Source organism: Pomacea canaliculata, linkage group LG4 (genome assembly GCF_003073045.1).
Source record: "Pomacea canaliculata isolate SZHN2017 linkage group LG4, ASM307304v1, whole genome shotgun sequence".
NCBI classification, from domain to species: Eukaryota; Metazoa; Mollusca; class Gastropoda; order Architaenioglossa; family Ampullariidae; genus Pomacea; species Pomacea canaliculata.
In genome coordinates, this window is record NC_037593.1 from 6,138,319 (window position 1) to 6,152,248 (window position 13,930).

General features: G+C 39.6%; 1 protein-coding gene across 1 annotated transcript; it reads left to right on the forward strand.

Moving 5' to 3' along the window:
* The first annotated feature begins 31 nt into the window (after positions 1–31).
* LOC112562859 (tubulin delta chain-like) lies at positions 32–8,190 on the forward strand. Its single transcript, XM_025236429.1, has 6 exons — positions 32–464; positions 1,116–1,353; positions 2,212–2,379; positions 3,891–3,990; positions 5,138–5,302; positions 5,843–8,190. The coding sequence occupies exons 1-6, from the start codon at positions 202–204 to the stop codon at positions 6,241–6,243; spliced, it is 1,335 nt and encodes a 444-aa protein (XP_025092214.1). The 5' UTR covers positions 32–201; the 3' UTR covers positions 6,244–8,190.
* The last annotated feature ends 5,740 nt before the right edge of the window (positions 8,191–13,930 follow it).

The following is a 13,930-nucleotide window of genomic DNA, read 5'->3' on the forward strand; positions in this document are numbered from 1 at the left end:
ACCAATGAATATCACAACATTAGAGTTACCTTCGGCCGAGGCGTAAGGTAACTCTAAAGTATTTCTCCGAAGTGACACTATTACTACCAACAATAATAGTATTGATGATGGGGACCATATTTCTAATAAGGGAACATTTATGATTATAGTACTTTTAAAGAAAACTGATTTTTCAGCTGAAGGCTACAGGGAGAACCAACAATGTCAATAATAACACTGCAGCTGGGGCAATGTGGCAACCAAGTTGGAGGTCAACTTTTCTCCTTTATCATGGATGATCTTCATGCATCAGTGTCATCTCTTAACATCCCACCAAAAGCTAATGGCGAATACATACATGAGACACAAAAAACATTTTTCTCAGAACAGAAAAAGTCCCCAGTCCCTGCAGCAAGAGCTGTGATGGTTGACATGGAGACCAAAGCTGTTTCACAAACTTTGGCAGAAGCAAAGCGGAGTGGCAGGTAAAGTCTGTGTCAGTATTACTACAGTAGATATCTGTGTTGCCAGTATGCATCAATGGCACTGTCATACCACATATTTATTTATAATATAAATGCCACAATCTGCATATTACTATTATTTTTGTCTCATAATTTCAGCCCACTGCTTGTTTGTTTTCATTAAAACAGTTACTTATTTAGCCTGGCGCATATTCTGTGTGTGCAAGCACATACCCACAATCTACACATGCATGTGCCTGTGTGCTTACATGAATGTATATTACAAATTCCATGTCAGCAAAACTGATGATCTTATGGATCAATGCAGATTCTCACAATTTTTATTCATTTACGGTGTGAACTCATAAAGAATCGCAAACTCTTTTTACCAAATTTTCCAATTTTGTTTTTTTTTTTTAATCCGTGGTAATATAATAAACACATTCTTCCTGTGCTCTACAATTTTTTATTATAAGATCAAGGAAGATTTTACTTATGTCAAAAAACATGTTTGGAAACAAGTCATTTAACTTGAGAACATAAATTTAATTATACTAAGAATTACATGTGTTATCAACATGCAATTTTTATGTTAGTTTATGACATACCAAATTATATTAACGTCTGTATTTCAGTGGGTTCTCTGTGACTACCTTTTTCTCATCCTTGTAGATGGATTTATCCAGAGAAGAAGCAGCTGCTTCAGAAAAGGGGTTCAGGGAACAACTGGGCTCATGGATTCTGTATCAATGGTCCAGCTGTGCGAGATGATATTCTAGAAATGGTCCAAGGCGAAGTGGAAAAGTGTGATCGTCTTGGAGGTTTTTTGTCACTGCTTAGTTTAGCTGGAGGTACAGGATCAGGTGTTGGGGCCTTTGTTACAGAGATTCTTAGGGAGGAGTTTCCATATGTGAGTTCTCAGCTTGCAACATCTTGTTGCATTAACATGTCAACATATGTTGTTTAAATCATCTGCTGCAACAGTTGTATATTTAATATTTCTATAAAAAAAATACATTCAAACTTACACTGATGCTTTTAACATTAATCACTGTTAAAAACAGATGTAAAACATAACCTGTCTATATCATGTTGGCTTGAGAGGTATTCAAATTTGGGGAAGGAAGGACTTTTAGCATGTTGCAGTAACTTAGATTTGCTTTTCATCCACCACCATAATTAGTCATCATCTTTTAGTGTCATATCTTCTATCTTTATCACAGTAATAAATATCCTGTCTCTATTCCTCACTCATTTCTGACAGTAGCTGTTCTCACCCTTTCAAGTCCAGATTGTGCATTTGTGTAATGTGTGTCTGTATTTACTCTGTCGTTGTGTCTGTTACAAAATTACATGTGTGTATGAATGTTAGTGTATAAGTTTATATAGGATGTGTGTGTTTTGTAGGCATTTTATTTGTGAAGTGCTCTGATAAAATTATTTCATCATTATTATTATACATCCTCCAACAATATGGTCATTTCACAGTATCTCTCTTTGTGTCTCTCTTTTTCTTGTTTTCTATAGCTCTCATGTACTCAGTCCAACACTCTTCTCTGATATTAGATTATTACCTTTTTATGCATCACCATGGATAATGCAGTGTATGCGTTTATTTACCCTTCCTCCAGAAAAAGGCAATTTGATTAATAATTTTGATCTGTAAATAATGTTATACAAAATTTCTTCTTCTTTTTTTTTTCGTGGAATAAAAAATCTAAAAATTATAATAACGAATTATGCACACATAATCATTCTTCTGTTTCAGGCGTTCATGATGAACCAAGTAGTATGGCCTTACCAAACAGGGGAGATAATTGTGCAGAACTACAATGCAGTGTTGACACTATCAAACCTTTACCAAACAGCTGATGCTATAATGGTGATGGAAAACGATGAACTGCACAAAATTTGCACACAGCTTTTGGGCATTAAGGTGTGGAATGTTGAACTGACAATGTATTCATATTGATATTATGGGTGGGTTACTTGCTTGTGTTCACGCTTATGCATATTTGTGAGGATGAGTTTGTTGGGGTTTTTTTTTTAAGTGCCTTGCATTTAATAACGTGTGTGTTTTTTTAAAAATGTTTTTGGCAAGGTCGACAAAAGTTTTTTTCCTGTCTTTTTATTCATGATTGAAAAGAAATTTATAGTGACAGTATAAGTAAATAAAGAGTAACATACGTACCCAGGCATATGAAAAGCCATCAAAACATAGTTTAATAGTAACATTACAGAGAAAAATCAATATGTCACACACTGATAAGGAAACCGTTACTCTTCACAATTTTTACATTGCATAGTCATAGTTGTGTTGAATTTTTCAGTTTTATATTTTTTTATAAGATCCAGATAAATGAGTGGATTGGTGTGATTTTATTTCATTTTAGAAGAGTGATATGTTGCTTAGGAAGGAGTAAAGTAAAAGGAAGCAAAAAATTAGTCTCTGTGTTAAAATTGCTGGTACATCCAAAAAGTACAAGATGTTCACACAAATTTGCTCACTCAGCTATTATACAGCTTTTTTCCAAAATCAGTTTCTTTGTGTGGTTCTTACTAGGGATGTAAGAATTCTTTTGTTAACCTCACTTATGTCAACATCTCTATAACTATTGTTTATTGAAGAAGTCAAGATCAAGGCAAAAAAATAGGTCAACAATGTACCTCATTATGCCTCTATCAAAGAGAACAAGCAAAACAGAATCACAAGAGCATAGATCTAAACTGCACAGCGCCTTACAAGCTCCTAATAGCCCACACCGACTAAACATAGCACCACATCAGGGACACAGTACTAGTAAGAATATTTCTTAGCAGGTCTAGTTGTAGTGAAGCCGCCATCATTATCACTTGGGTGTCAACGTGCGGGTTGAAGTTTTTTGATACGGCGTGACTTATTTCTGCCAAATTTTTGTCTAATTTTTTTTTCTTCATTTCATAAAACTGCCTTCATGTTATGTTGATAATGTGTTTCAATCTGATTTTCTGTGTTACACATACAGGGCTAAAACACATCATCTATCTTTACATCCCCGTATTTGCATACTTCCTCACTGCTCGTCATGTGACAAGCAACAAATTGGTTTAGCTAGTGTTTAAAAAGATTATTAGTCCCAGTTAAAATTGACTTAATTTGGGGAGTTTGTTGAAGTGTGTCCACACCCTAGGCTGAGCAATCGCTCACCAGGATGAATATTTTTGGTTCATTTGTAAACGAAAAACCACCTATAAAAATTTGTGATTTAAAAATCATTTAAACTGTAAAAAAGAAAATTAAAATTGATGCTAGAAGTTATGTCACGTGGCTTCTTACAATGTGTAATAATGGAGAAAATGTTTAGGTTTTCTTGTTGTCTTCCTACAATAAGAATAGTAAATAAACATACTTTTATGATTCTTTTAAATCGTTCTCAATTAGCCATTTTCTATGCATTCAAATTGCAGAAGATATCTTTTAGAGACATCAACAAAGTCCTTAGTCACAAGCTTGCCAGCTTCCTTTTACCAGCACAGACAAAGGAGTTCCCTTTGGGAAGAGAACTTGGTAAAAAGAATTAATTTTTGTTTCTTCCCTATGGTTTTGCTATTTTAAACTTTTACTATATTTTACATGCAGCAGAATCTAGTTAAAAGGACAGTTAAAAGGCATCTTTAATGATTAAATTAAAGCTAATGACTAATTTAACCAGTTTTACACTGGTGTGATGTTAAAATACGAATCACATCCCCGGATATGAAGGGAAAAATAATTTTTCTTCAGAATCACAGCTTTGTTCATATATCTTTTGTGAAACATCTTTTTATAGGTATGGTAAAAAAATTAAGTACATTAAAACAGACTGCTTTACCCTACATTACGATTCTCTGCAGAAATCATGTAAAATAAAGTACATTTTGAAAGAGACTAGACACTGGGTCACTGGTCATTGTGACTTGAACCATATCACTTCAATCATATCTATCACTGGCCTGAGTCTAATCAACCCTGTAATGACCATATCGTCACAGCACTGACGATCGAATCCATCCAGGCCCAAAAAAACAAATCGATCACCAATGACAGGTGTGGCTATTAATATCAAAATTACCAACAGAGCCATGTATCGTTCAACCTAGCTCAGCTACCATCTTCCTAAATAAAAACGACCGCTTGGCAATATGTGTTCAGAGAACAAATCACACAATTAATTTTCGGTGTTGGAACGAAGTGGTCTTATGTGAGGCGGTATGGTCATGGCAGCGTCGATATAGCCAAAGCAATATGGTTTTTGGTCGAAAGTCACTTGTTTATAAAATAAAATTCTTGTGACATGCTGTTTGTGCTTTATTGCGATGTTTAGCAGAAATCACGTTCAAGAATATAAATTGTGTATTTTAAGAGAGTGTCTTCGTCTACCACGGTACATGTGTATTCATCGATTGCACTAATCTGGAAAGTTAGTTTTCCCAATAAATCTTCAGTCAAGCGCAACAATGACAGATTAAGCTTGAGAAAGTAAAAGCGAAGACGTTTAAAAAAGCATTATAAGGGTTTTTTTTTTAAAAAAAGAGTTTTCTTTCAACTTTTAAATAAATTAACTTTAATGTATAGGTGCTTATAGTCATGGTTTCTAGAATGATCTGGTCTGTACTTAGTGCATGAGACATCTATTTCACTTCACTTTCACTTCAGGGTGTCTCCTTTTTTTCAGGGTGGAAATTGCAGCACCTAGCGCCACATCCTGATCATAAACTTCTTACGATTCGCAATATCCCTCAAATGTCAGAAAGAGCACTAGAATTTAGCACCTACCAATGGGCGGGGCTGCTTAAACATCTGCGACAAATGCTGATTGCTGATGCCCCCATGGAGGAAGGTGAATTATTGCAGCTTTGTATGACAGCGTATGAATCATATACTATATCTTTTCCCTTTGTTCATATTTCTCCATCTTTTCTTGTTTTTCTTTCTCCCAGTCTCTTTCTCTCTCAGTTTGCATGCACACTGGGCTGTACATAAATACAGTAACTGTACACCATATGAAAAGCTTTTGTAAATAACAATCCAGTGAGAAGCTAGAAATGCATATGTAAAGATGTGTAATACAGTCATGCAAATGCAAGAATATACTATAGAGATAATGAAAAGGCGGTAGTTAAAAACTTTATCTTTTATGATGATGGATGACTTAAGATGATTGAATTTGCAAAGCACATTTTCCTATGTAGAGGCGTGCTTACATTTTTATTAGGAAAAACGTTGAAGGAAAAATGTATGTCTGAAGGTCCAGCCTTTACTATCTTAGGAGATGCAATAGGAAATTCATTTTTGACTGAGGCAGACATACAAAGCAAGATTGTTTTTTTACATTTAGTAAGTTTTTTACCAGTATTTCAACAGATTTGATGTGTTTTAGGTATTGACTGGCAAGTGAAAGTGGAGGAAACACCCCGAGGTACTGCAAGACACAACCGTTCTTTGGCAGCATCTCTCATCTTGCGAGGCAAAGACTCCTATTCAGCTGATCCTGGAATTTTTCGGGATCAGAGCCTCTTCACTCCTTGGATGTCACCTGACATGGCTTTCAACGTGGCCACGCAACCTCGATCCTTTAGTGGCTATGAAAAAAGTGCAGTGTTAGTCAGTAACAGTCGCTCTGCTATCAGGCCCCTTGATCAGATTTTAGAAAAGGCATGGAACATGTTTGCCTCTCGGGCCTACGTACACCAGTATATACAACGAGGTCTTTCAGAAGAGGATTTTCTGGATGCCTTCGTTATGCTGGAGCAAGTTGTGGCCAGTTACAAAAAACTTTAATATTAGATCAAGAAAAATATAATTAGACTTTTGTTCGCTTTCATCACATTTCAGATTTCTGGTTAGTATTTAAACGCAAATGACTATGCCTAATATATACTGCATTATGTTACACCTGTTCCCAGAGATGTTTAGAGTTTTCACTCACTACTAATACACGAAGTGCTGGTGAAGTTATTATCATCAATGGTTCTTTCAGACAGCTGTGCAAGAAAGGGTGATGATTCTTTCACTTATATTGCTTTTGTTGTTTCTCTTTGAGGATCTACTTTAGTTTGGTTTTTTTTTTTTACAAATGATACACTTGAAATATGATACAATGCGGGGAATGAATGTGTGATAAAAACAGAAGTGTCTTTCACAGCTGGCTATACTTAAATTTTATTTAAGATTTTTATACCTGACATTTTTTCAATATTATAGAACTCGTGAATAAAGAATTTATTTGTATGGTCCACATTACAAATTAAAAACTATTTTCTGATAAGAAAAGAATATCATCTCCTGCTATATATTTCACTCTATTGTGAATACTATTGTGAAGTTCTTTCAGGGGTAAAATTTATCTATACTGTGTATTTAGGAAAAGTAATAACTTACTGTGATAAGTAATTAGAGTTTAATTCTTTCTACATTCTTCTTTGTTTTATATATGTGTATGTGTGCTATGATGAGGCCAAAAACTTTTTGTTCAGCTCTCCCTGATCCTGGACTCTAAGACCAAACTAAGAAGCCTTGATGGCACTTTAACGGATTGTAAAGGCAAAAATAAAGTTGCTTAAAATCTCGTAAAGAGTAGGACAGATGACTGGGATGTTTAATTTTTAATGCACTGTTGGCATAGTAAATTTTGCTCTTTGGTAAACAGCTGGGTTGGCCTGTAGCTGGATGATGCATAGAAGTCTGACAAACTCCTTATTTTAGCCGATTGCTTCGCATTAACCATCAGGCTACGGTGTAGTAGCCTGCGGGGCACCCGGCCTAGTGAAGAGGCGCAAATCCGAAGATCACCAAAAAAAAGAACACCGAAGAATGGGAGATAACAAGCAAAACTTTTTTATGTGTCTTACGTCCCTTTGATTAGTTTATTCTCTGCCAGTTTGAATGAGTTGTTTAGTGTGGCGTCTATGCACGTAGTCAAAATGCTCAGGTTATTAGCTTGAGTATTCTTTTAGTAGCTTAACTAAGTAAATTGAACAACATTTTAATTCAGGTGGACCTTTGAAAACCTTATCAAAGAGACTGATATAAACTTTACACCAAAATTTGTTTGATTGTTTTATGGTTAATTGCTGTTTATTCGTTTGTGCTCAGCGCATTGAGATCACCTCCACACAAATTATTTGTTTTACAAATCTGATTATTAATATTTAAGGAAGAGAAATACAGAGATAGAAACGACAACAGCAAGAAATAAACTTTAAAGCTTTACAAGAATGTAACAATTGGAATCTACAACCACCAAGACCATAAACCAGAGACAGGCTGTATTGTGGAATGACAACATGCTTAAAACGCTGTTTACCTTGCAGAGATACTAACAAGCCGTAGACAAGTGACTACACCTATTAGCAGCATGTAACAGCAGATAGAAAGACATCAATGACAGGAACTCGAAATCTTTATGTAACTGATGCGTGAATGTATTTGGAATGAAGTCGGGTGGTAGTGGTGGTGTCTGTGTAACAATTGTGTGTATGACTAAATAATAAATGGATTGTAAAAGCGTAGGTTTACGAAAGATTTTATAGAAAAAGTCGCATTTACTTACTGGTATTTCCAGCAAATTATTATTATTATTATTAGTTGAAGATACACGATTACGTCCGCATGCCTAAACATTCTGTTGGCTGTCGCTCGGGAGTTTACGTCTGACGACGAAATCATTTTTATTTGCCACAACATTACAGTTCATGTCGAGGAAAATAAAGGACTTGTGAACCAATCCGATTTCGCGTTTGTTTTCCATTGAAAGAAAATTATCATGCTGTGTGATCCTCATAAAGATTTCAACGAAACGAAAATCTTTTAATGTCTATTTAACTCGTGCGTCTGTCTCCCGTTTCTGTCTATTTATTCTTTTTGTTTGCTTGCGTGTGTGTGTGTGTTACAACTAAGAACCTGGGTTGTCGGTAGCGGTTATCTCACACACTATCACTGCTAATAACCGACTCGATATCAAAGATATAAACTATTATAATTAAAGACATGGTTGTATCTGGTGTAAACGTGACTTCATCTTTCAACAGAAAAGAGTCAGAATGTAGACGGAAAGACTAGGATGAATAAATGAACAGAAAAACTCAACTTGTGCATGCTTCCTTTTCCAGTGTGATTTACTTGTAAACAAAAGTTTCCTTAGGATGCATCTCGATAAAGGTAACAAAAATTCAGACCAATTAAAATAAACAATTTAAAACAGTGAGAGACTAATACTTTTTTCTTCTGCTTTAATATATTTAATTTTGTATATCTGTATTTTGGAATGACAACATACCTTACACGCTTTACATCTTAAAGAAGGATAATGTTGTTTGTCAGGGAAATGACTTATTTCCCGTGTGAGCGTAGTTCGACAGTGTGTGCGAGTGTGTGCAAGTGTGTGCGAGTGTGTGCGAGTGTGTCTACCACGTGAGAATAAAAGAGAACAAAGGGTGAAATTCGTAAACCCTGTGCAGGAGCATAACATAACTGATGGCACGTGACACTCGTGACGACAGCTCACCTCCAGGTGTTTCGCTCAGTGAGCAGTGTGTGACATTCCCAACGCAGCCGCCGAGACGGTTGGTCCTACCTGTGCAGGTGTGAATACAGACAGCGGAGTCTGTGCATTTAGTTCCTTGCCGAGTAAAGGTAAACAAATATGTGTGTATATTGTCCTGAATTCTTAATTCTGATTTCACAGCAAAAGTATTGTTAAATTGTTTCATGAGAAAAATCTTAATGTTCAATAAGAAATCACGTGATGAGTTTAACTCAGGGAGACTAATAGTAGCAGTGAATGGTAGTCTCATTAGTCATTAAGTTGCAGGAACTAATGAGGAGGAATAGTTAAAGAGGACCCTCTGAGACAGATCCCTAACTACAGGAGGGCCTGAGAGACTTCTTTCTACACCGGACCCACCCAGGGGTGACTGTCAACCGAGGGAGGGCTGGGTAGCTCGAACCTATCCGGGTAGCCCTGGAGTTTCTTCCCTTGTCGGTCGTGGAGGAATTGAGCATCCTGTCGACGTTTCCACTAATGTTCTGGCCAAAGATTCTGGAAGTGTCTACCAGCATTTGTGTTTCCATGGGAATATGTGCGGTGGCGTGTTAGTGTAGTTGCTAGTGTGACAGCGCACGTGCCTGGCAGTGACTGGGTGGAGGAAGAGCATTCCTGGCGCCGAGGTTCGTGAGAGCATCGTACATCGAGATGGCAGATGACGGGAATGGTAAGTGTTATCTTCGACTTATTCTAATTTTTCAGTGTGACCACTGTGGTTGTCCGTGACAATTGGTGACCCCGACGTGATTGCGGGGCTGTCTGTCTGTCACGTGCCTCATGTGTTTTTCGAACTGTTTAACCCCTTGGTGGCTCAGTGACTAAACGTGTTTGTCGAGTGTCTGTGGAATGTAAGAGAATATTAGACTGGAAAAGGTTAAAAACGTGACAAGTTGTTAGTGAACACTGGTCACCCATACGTTTGGCCAGACAGAGCTGTAGAATGTTACTCACGCCAAAGATGTAGAGAAGGAAAGACGTGGTGAGTCACGAGTGGACAAGAGAGAGTTGTCTGTTGTGAAGGGTGGTGTCCATCAACTTGCTTACGGCGCGGTACTCACGCGTTTGTGGAAAAACCTCGCCTAGACGAGGCATGGCAACTTTTTGTTGGGTTTTTGTTTATGGACTAGTAATACAACTTATGTAAATTTTGAAGAATGAACGTATGAGGAAGTTATGTGGATTAGAAAATATGGTTGAAAATAGAAATATAATGTAGCTTCGAGTTACAGGTTGTAGGTGTCTGGACCACAAGAGCCGGAGTTCTACTGGAGAGAAGAATCGCCTCTTAGAGCATTCCGGGAGCAACAATTTTGGCTCCGCATCCAGCAGACGTGAGCTAGGCGCTACGTGACGTCACTGACGGTTACCTCCCCTGTGGCCTGTGTGTGGACAGCCAGTGTGTACGGCCAGTGTGTGTTATTCATACGTGACGTCACTGAAGATTACCTCCCCTGTGGCCAGTGTGTATGGCTAGTGTGTTTTATTCATATATCTGGATTCCTGTTGACGATACCTGTGAAGAGCGGCGAACTGTAAGTAGAATTTTCAAGAGTGGCAAGAATACTTGTGCAATTATAAACAATAAGATAATAGATTATAGGTAATCAAGTTGGAACGGTTTGCCTTGTAAGCTTTAGACGAATTGTTGTAGTTATCTTTAGCTGTGTGTCGCCAATAGAACATAGTGGCTGAGGCGAGCTGTGAGCTGTATGTTTGCATGTATGTTTGCATGTATGTTTGCATGTATGTTTGCATGTATGTTTGCATGTATGTTTGCATGTATGTTTGCATGTAAGTTTGTAGTGTGTCAAGTCCCGAGCCCCTCAGCAACTTCATTCCATGATGTGGACAGCCTCAGACGATCGTTGTTGAACGAACGCGTGCGAACGTCGTGTGTGTGTTGCTCGTGCGTCCGTGACACTGTCTTGTAAACAGTTGTTGTGTGGACGGATTGTCCTTTGAGGAGTTTTGTGGCTTTTCTGTTGATGTTTATGGTTCATTTTCACGTTTTATTCCCCATCTACAGCTCCAGGGGTCCACGGGTCTGTAAGGTTCTACCCGTAGTAAGGGCATAGCCTCTGTCTTTGCTGTATTCTGTCTTTCTTTCCCTGCTACCTTCACCTTACCCTGAGTGTGTGTTTATTGGAGGAAGCTTGGTAGTGTGTGAGCGTGTGGTTATCTCCCCATTAGGTACTCTATTCTATTGTTTTAAGAAAAACAATTTTGGGTTGTTCCTCAAACTACATGTATTGAACTTGAAATCTTGATGATTAGTAGTGTTCACATTATTACATTTGAAGAATCTGAATTCTCTTCTTCGTTTGCTCGTTAGGATTGCTTATGTGTTTACTTCATCTTTACAGAGAACTTGCCATTGTGGGCTTTGTTGTGTTTACTGAGATTTGGATTTGAGATGTGTGTGTACACCCAATGCTTTGATTGATGATTGAGTATAGTTGTTTCCTGACTAGTCTTGATTGAACTAGGGCTTGTTGTGACGACACATGCTGTGATTAAAGTATTTGTGAGATAATTTTGGGTGATTTTCTTTTATACCTTGTTGGTATATTAACGTTGTTGATAGTTGTTATTGATGGTTAATGTTCATGGTTGATGATGATAATGATGATTGATGATAGTTTTGATAATGATTGATGATTGATGATAATGATTGATGATGATGATTGATCATTGTTGTTGAAGGTTGTTGATGGTTGTGATTGATGATGTTATTGGTTGATGATGATGATGATGGTTGAGGATAGTTGATGATGATATATAATGGTTGATGGTGATGATGGTTGATAGTGATGATTGATGATTGATCATTCTTGTTGATGAAGGTTATGAACGGTTGTTGTTAAGTGTTGTACGTTTTTAATGATTGATTGATGATGATGATTAATCATTGTTGTTGAAGTTGTTGAAGGTTGTTGATGGTTGTGATTCATGATGTTATTGGTTGATGATTATTATTATGGTGATTATGATGATGATGATTGATGATGGTTGATAATGATAATGGTTGATGGTTATAATGGTTGATAGATCAATCTTGTTCATGAAGGTTATGGATGGTTGTTGCTAAGATTGATGATAATGATTGATGATGATGATTAATCATTGTTGTTGAAGGTGTTGATAGTTGTTGATAATTAATTATCAGCGAAGAGCGAAGAGCGAAGAGCGAAGAGCGAAGAGCGAAGAGCGAAGAGCGAAGAGCGAAGAGCGAAGAGCGAAGAGCGAAGAGCGAAGAGCGAAGAGCGAAGAGCGAAGAGCGAAGAGCGAAGAGCGAAGAGCGAAGAGGCGAAGAGCGAAGAGCGAAGAGCGAAGAAGCGAAGAGCGAGAGCGAAGAGCGAAGAGCGAAGAGCGAAGAGCGAAGAGCGAAGAGCGAAGAGCGAAGAGCGAAGAGCGAAGAGCGAAGAGCGAAGAGCGAAGAGCGAAGAGCGAAGAGCGAAGAGAAGAGCGAAGAGCGAAGAGCGAAAGAGCGAAGAGCGAAGAGCGAAGAGCGAAGAGCGAAGAGCGAAGAGCGAAGAGCGAAGAGCGAAGAGCGAAGAGCGAAGAGCGAAGAGCGAAGAGCGAAGAGCGAAGAGCGAAGAGCGAAGAGCGAAGAGCGAAGAGCGAAGAGCGAAGAGCGAAGAGCGAAGAGCGAAGAGCGAAGAGCGAAGAGCGAAAGAGCGAAGAGCGAAGAGCGAAGAGCGAAGAGCGAAGAGCGAAGAGCGAAGAGCGAAGAGCGAAGAGCGAAGAGCGAAGAGCGAAGAAGCGAAGAGCGAAGAGCGAAGAGCGAAGAGCGAAGAGCGAAGAGCGAAGAGCGAAGAGCGAAGAGCGAAGAGCGAAGAGCGAAGAGCGAAGAGCGAAGAGCCAAGAGCCCAAGAGCGAAGAGCCAAGAGCCAAAGAAGAGCCAAGAAGAGCCAAGAAGAGCCAAGAAGAGCCAAGAAGAGCCCCAAGAGCCCAAGAGCCAAGAGCGAAGAAGCCCAAGAGCGAAGAGCCCAAGAGCGAAGAGCCCAAGAGCCAAGAGCAAGAGCCAAGAGCCAAGAGCCAAGAGCCAAGAGCCAAGAGCCAAGAGCCAAGAGCCCAAGAGCCAAGAGCCAAGAGCCAAGAGCCAAGAGCCAAGAGCCAAGAGCCAAGAGCCAAGAGCCAAGAGCCAAGAGCCAAGAGCCAAGAGCCAAGAGCCAAGAGCCCAAGAGCCAAGAGCCAAGAGCCAAGAGCAAGAGCCCAAAGCCCAAGAGCCAAGAGCCAAGAGCAAGAGCCAAGAGCCCAAGAGCCAAGAGCCAAGAGCCAAGAGCCAAGAGCCAAGAGCCAAGAGCAAGAGCCAAGAGCCAAGAGCGAGCCAAGAGCCCAAGAGCCCAAGAGCCAAGAGCCAAGAGCCAAGAGCCAAGAGCCAAGAGCCAAGAGCCAAAGCCAAGAGCCAAGAGCCAAGAGCCAAGAGCCAAGAGCCAAGAGCCAAGAGCCCAAGAGCCCAAGAGCCAAGAGCCAAGAGCCAAGAGAAGAGCCAAGAGCCAAGAGCCCAAGAGCCAAGAGCCAAGAGCCAAGAGCCAAGAGCCAAGAGCCAAGAGCCAAAGAGCCAAGAGCCAAGAGCCAAGAGCCAAGAGCCCAAGAGCCAAGAGCCAAGAGCCAAGAGCCAAGAGCCCAAGAGCCAAGAGCCAAGAGCCAAGAGCCCAAGAGCCAAGAGCCCAAGAGCAAGAGCCAAGAGCCAAGAGCCAAGAGCCAAGAGCCAAGAGCCAAGAGCCCAAGAGCCAAGAGCCAAGAGCCCAAGAGCCAAGAGCCAAGAGCCAAGAGCCAAGAGCCAAGAGCCAAGAGCCAAGCCCAAGAGCCAAGAGCAGAGCGAGCCCAAGAGCGAGCCAAGAGCCAAGAGCCAAGAGCCAAGAGCCAGAGCCAAGAGCCAAGAGCCAAGAGCCAAGAGCCAAGAGCCAAGAGCCAAGA

Excerpts from the sequence above, each read along its gene's own strand:
- LOC112562859 (XM_025236429.1), top strand. The coding sequence starts at position 202 with ATGTCAATAATAACACTGCAGCTGGGGCAATGTGGCAACCAAGTTGGA. Across the intron at positions 465-1,115 it reads GAAGCAAAGCGGAGTGGCAG|ATGGATTTATCCAGAGAAGA; the intron begins GTAAAGTCTGTG and ends TCATCCTTGTAG. Across the intron at positions 5,303-5,842 it reads TGATGCCCCCATGGAGGAAG|GTATTGACTGGCAAGTGAAA; the intron begins GTGAATTATTGC and ends GATGTGTTTTAG.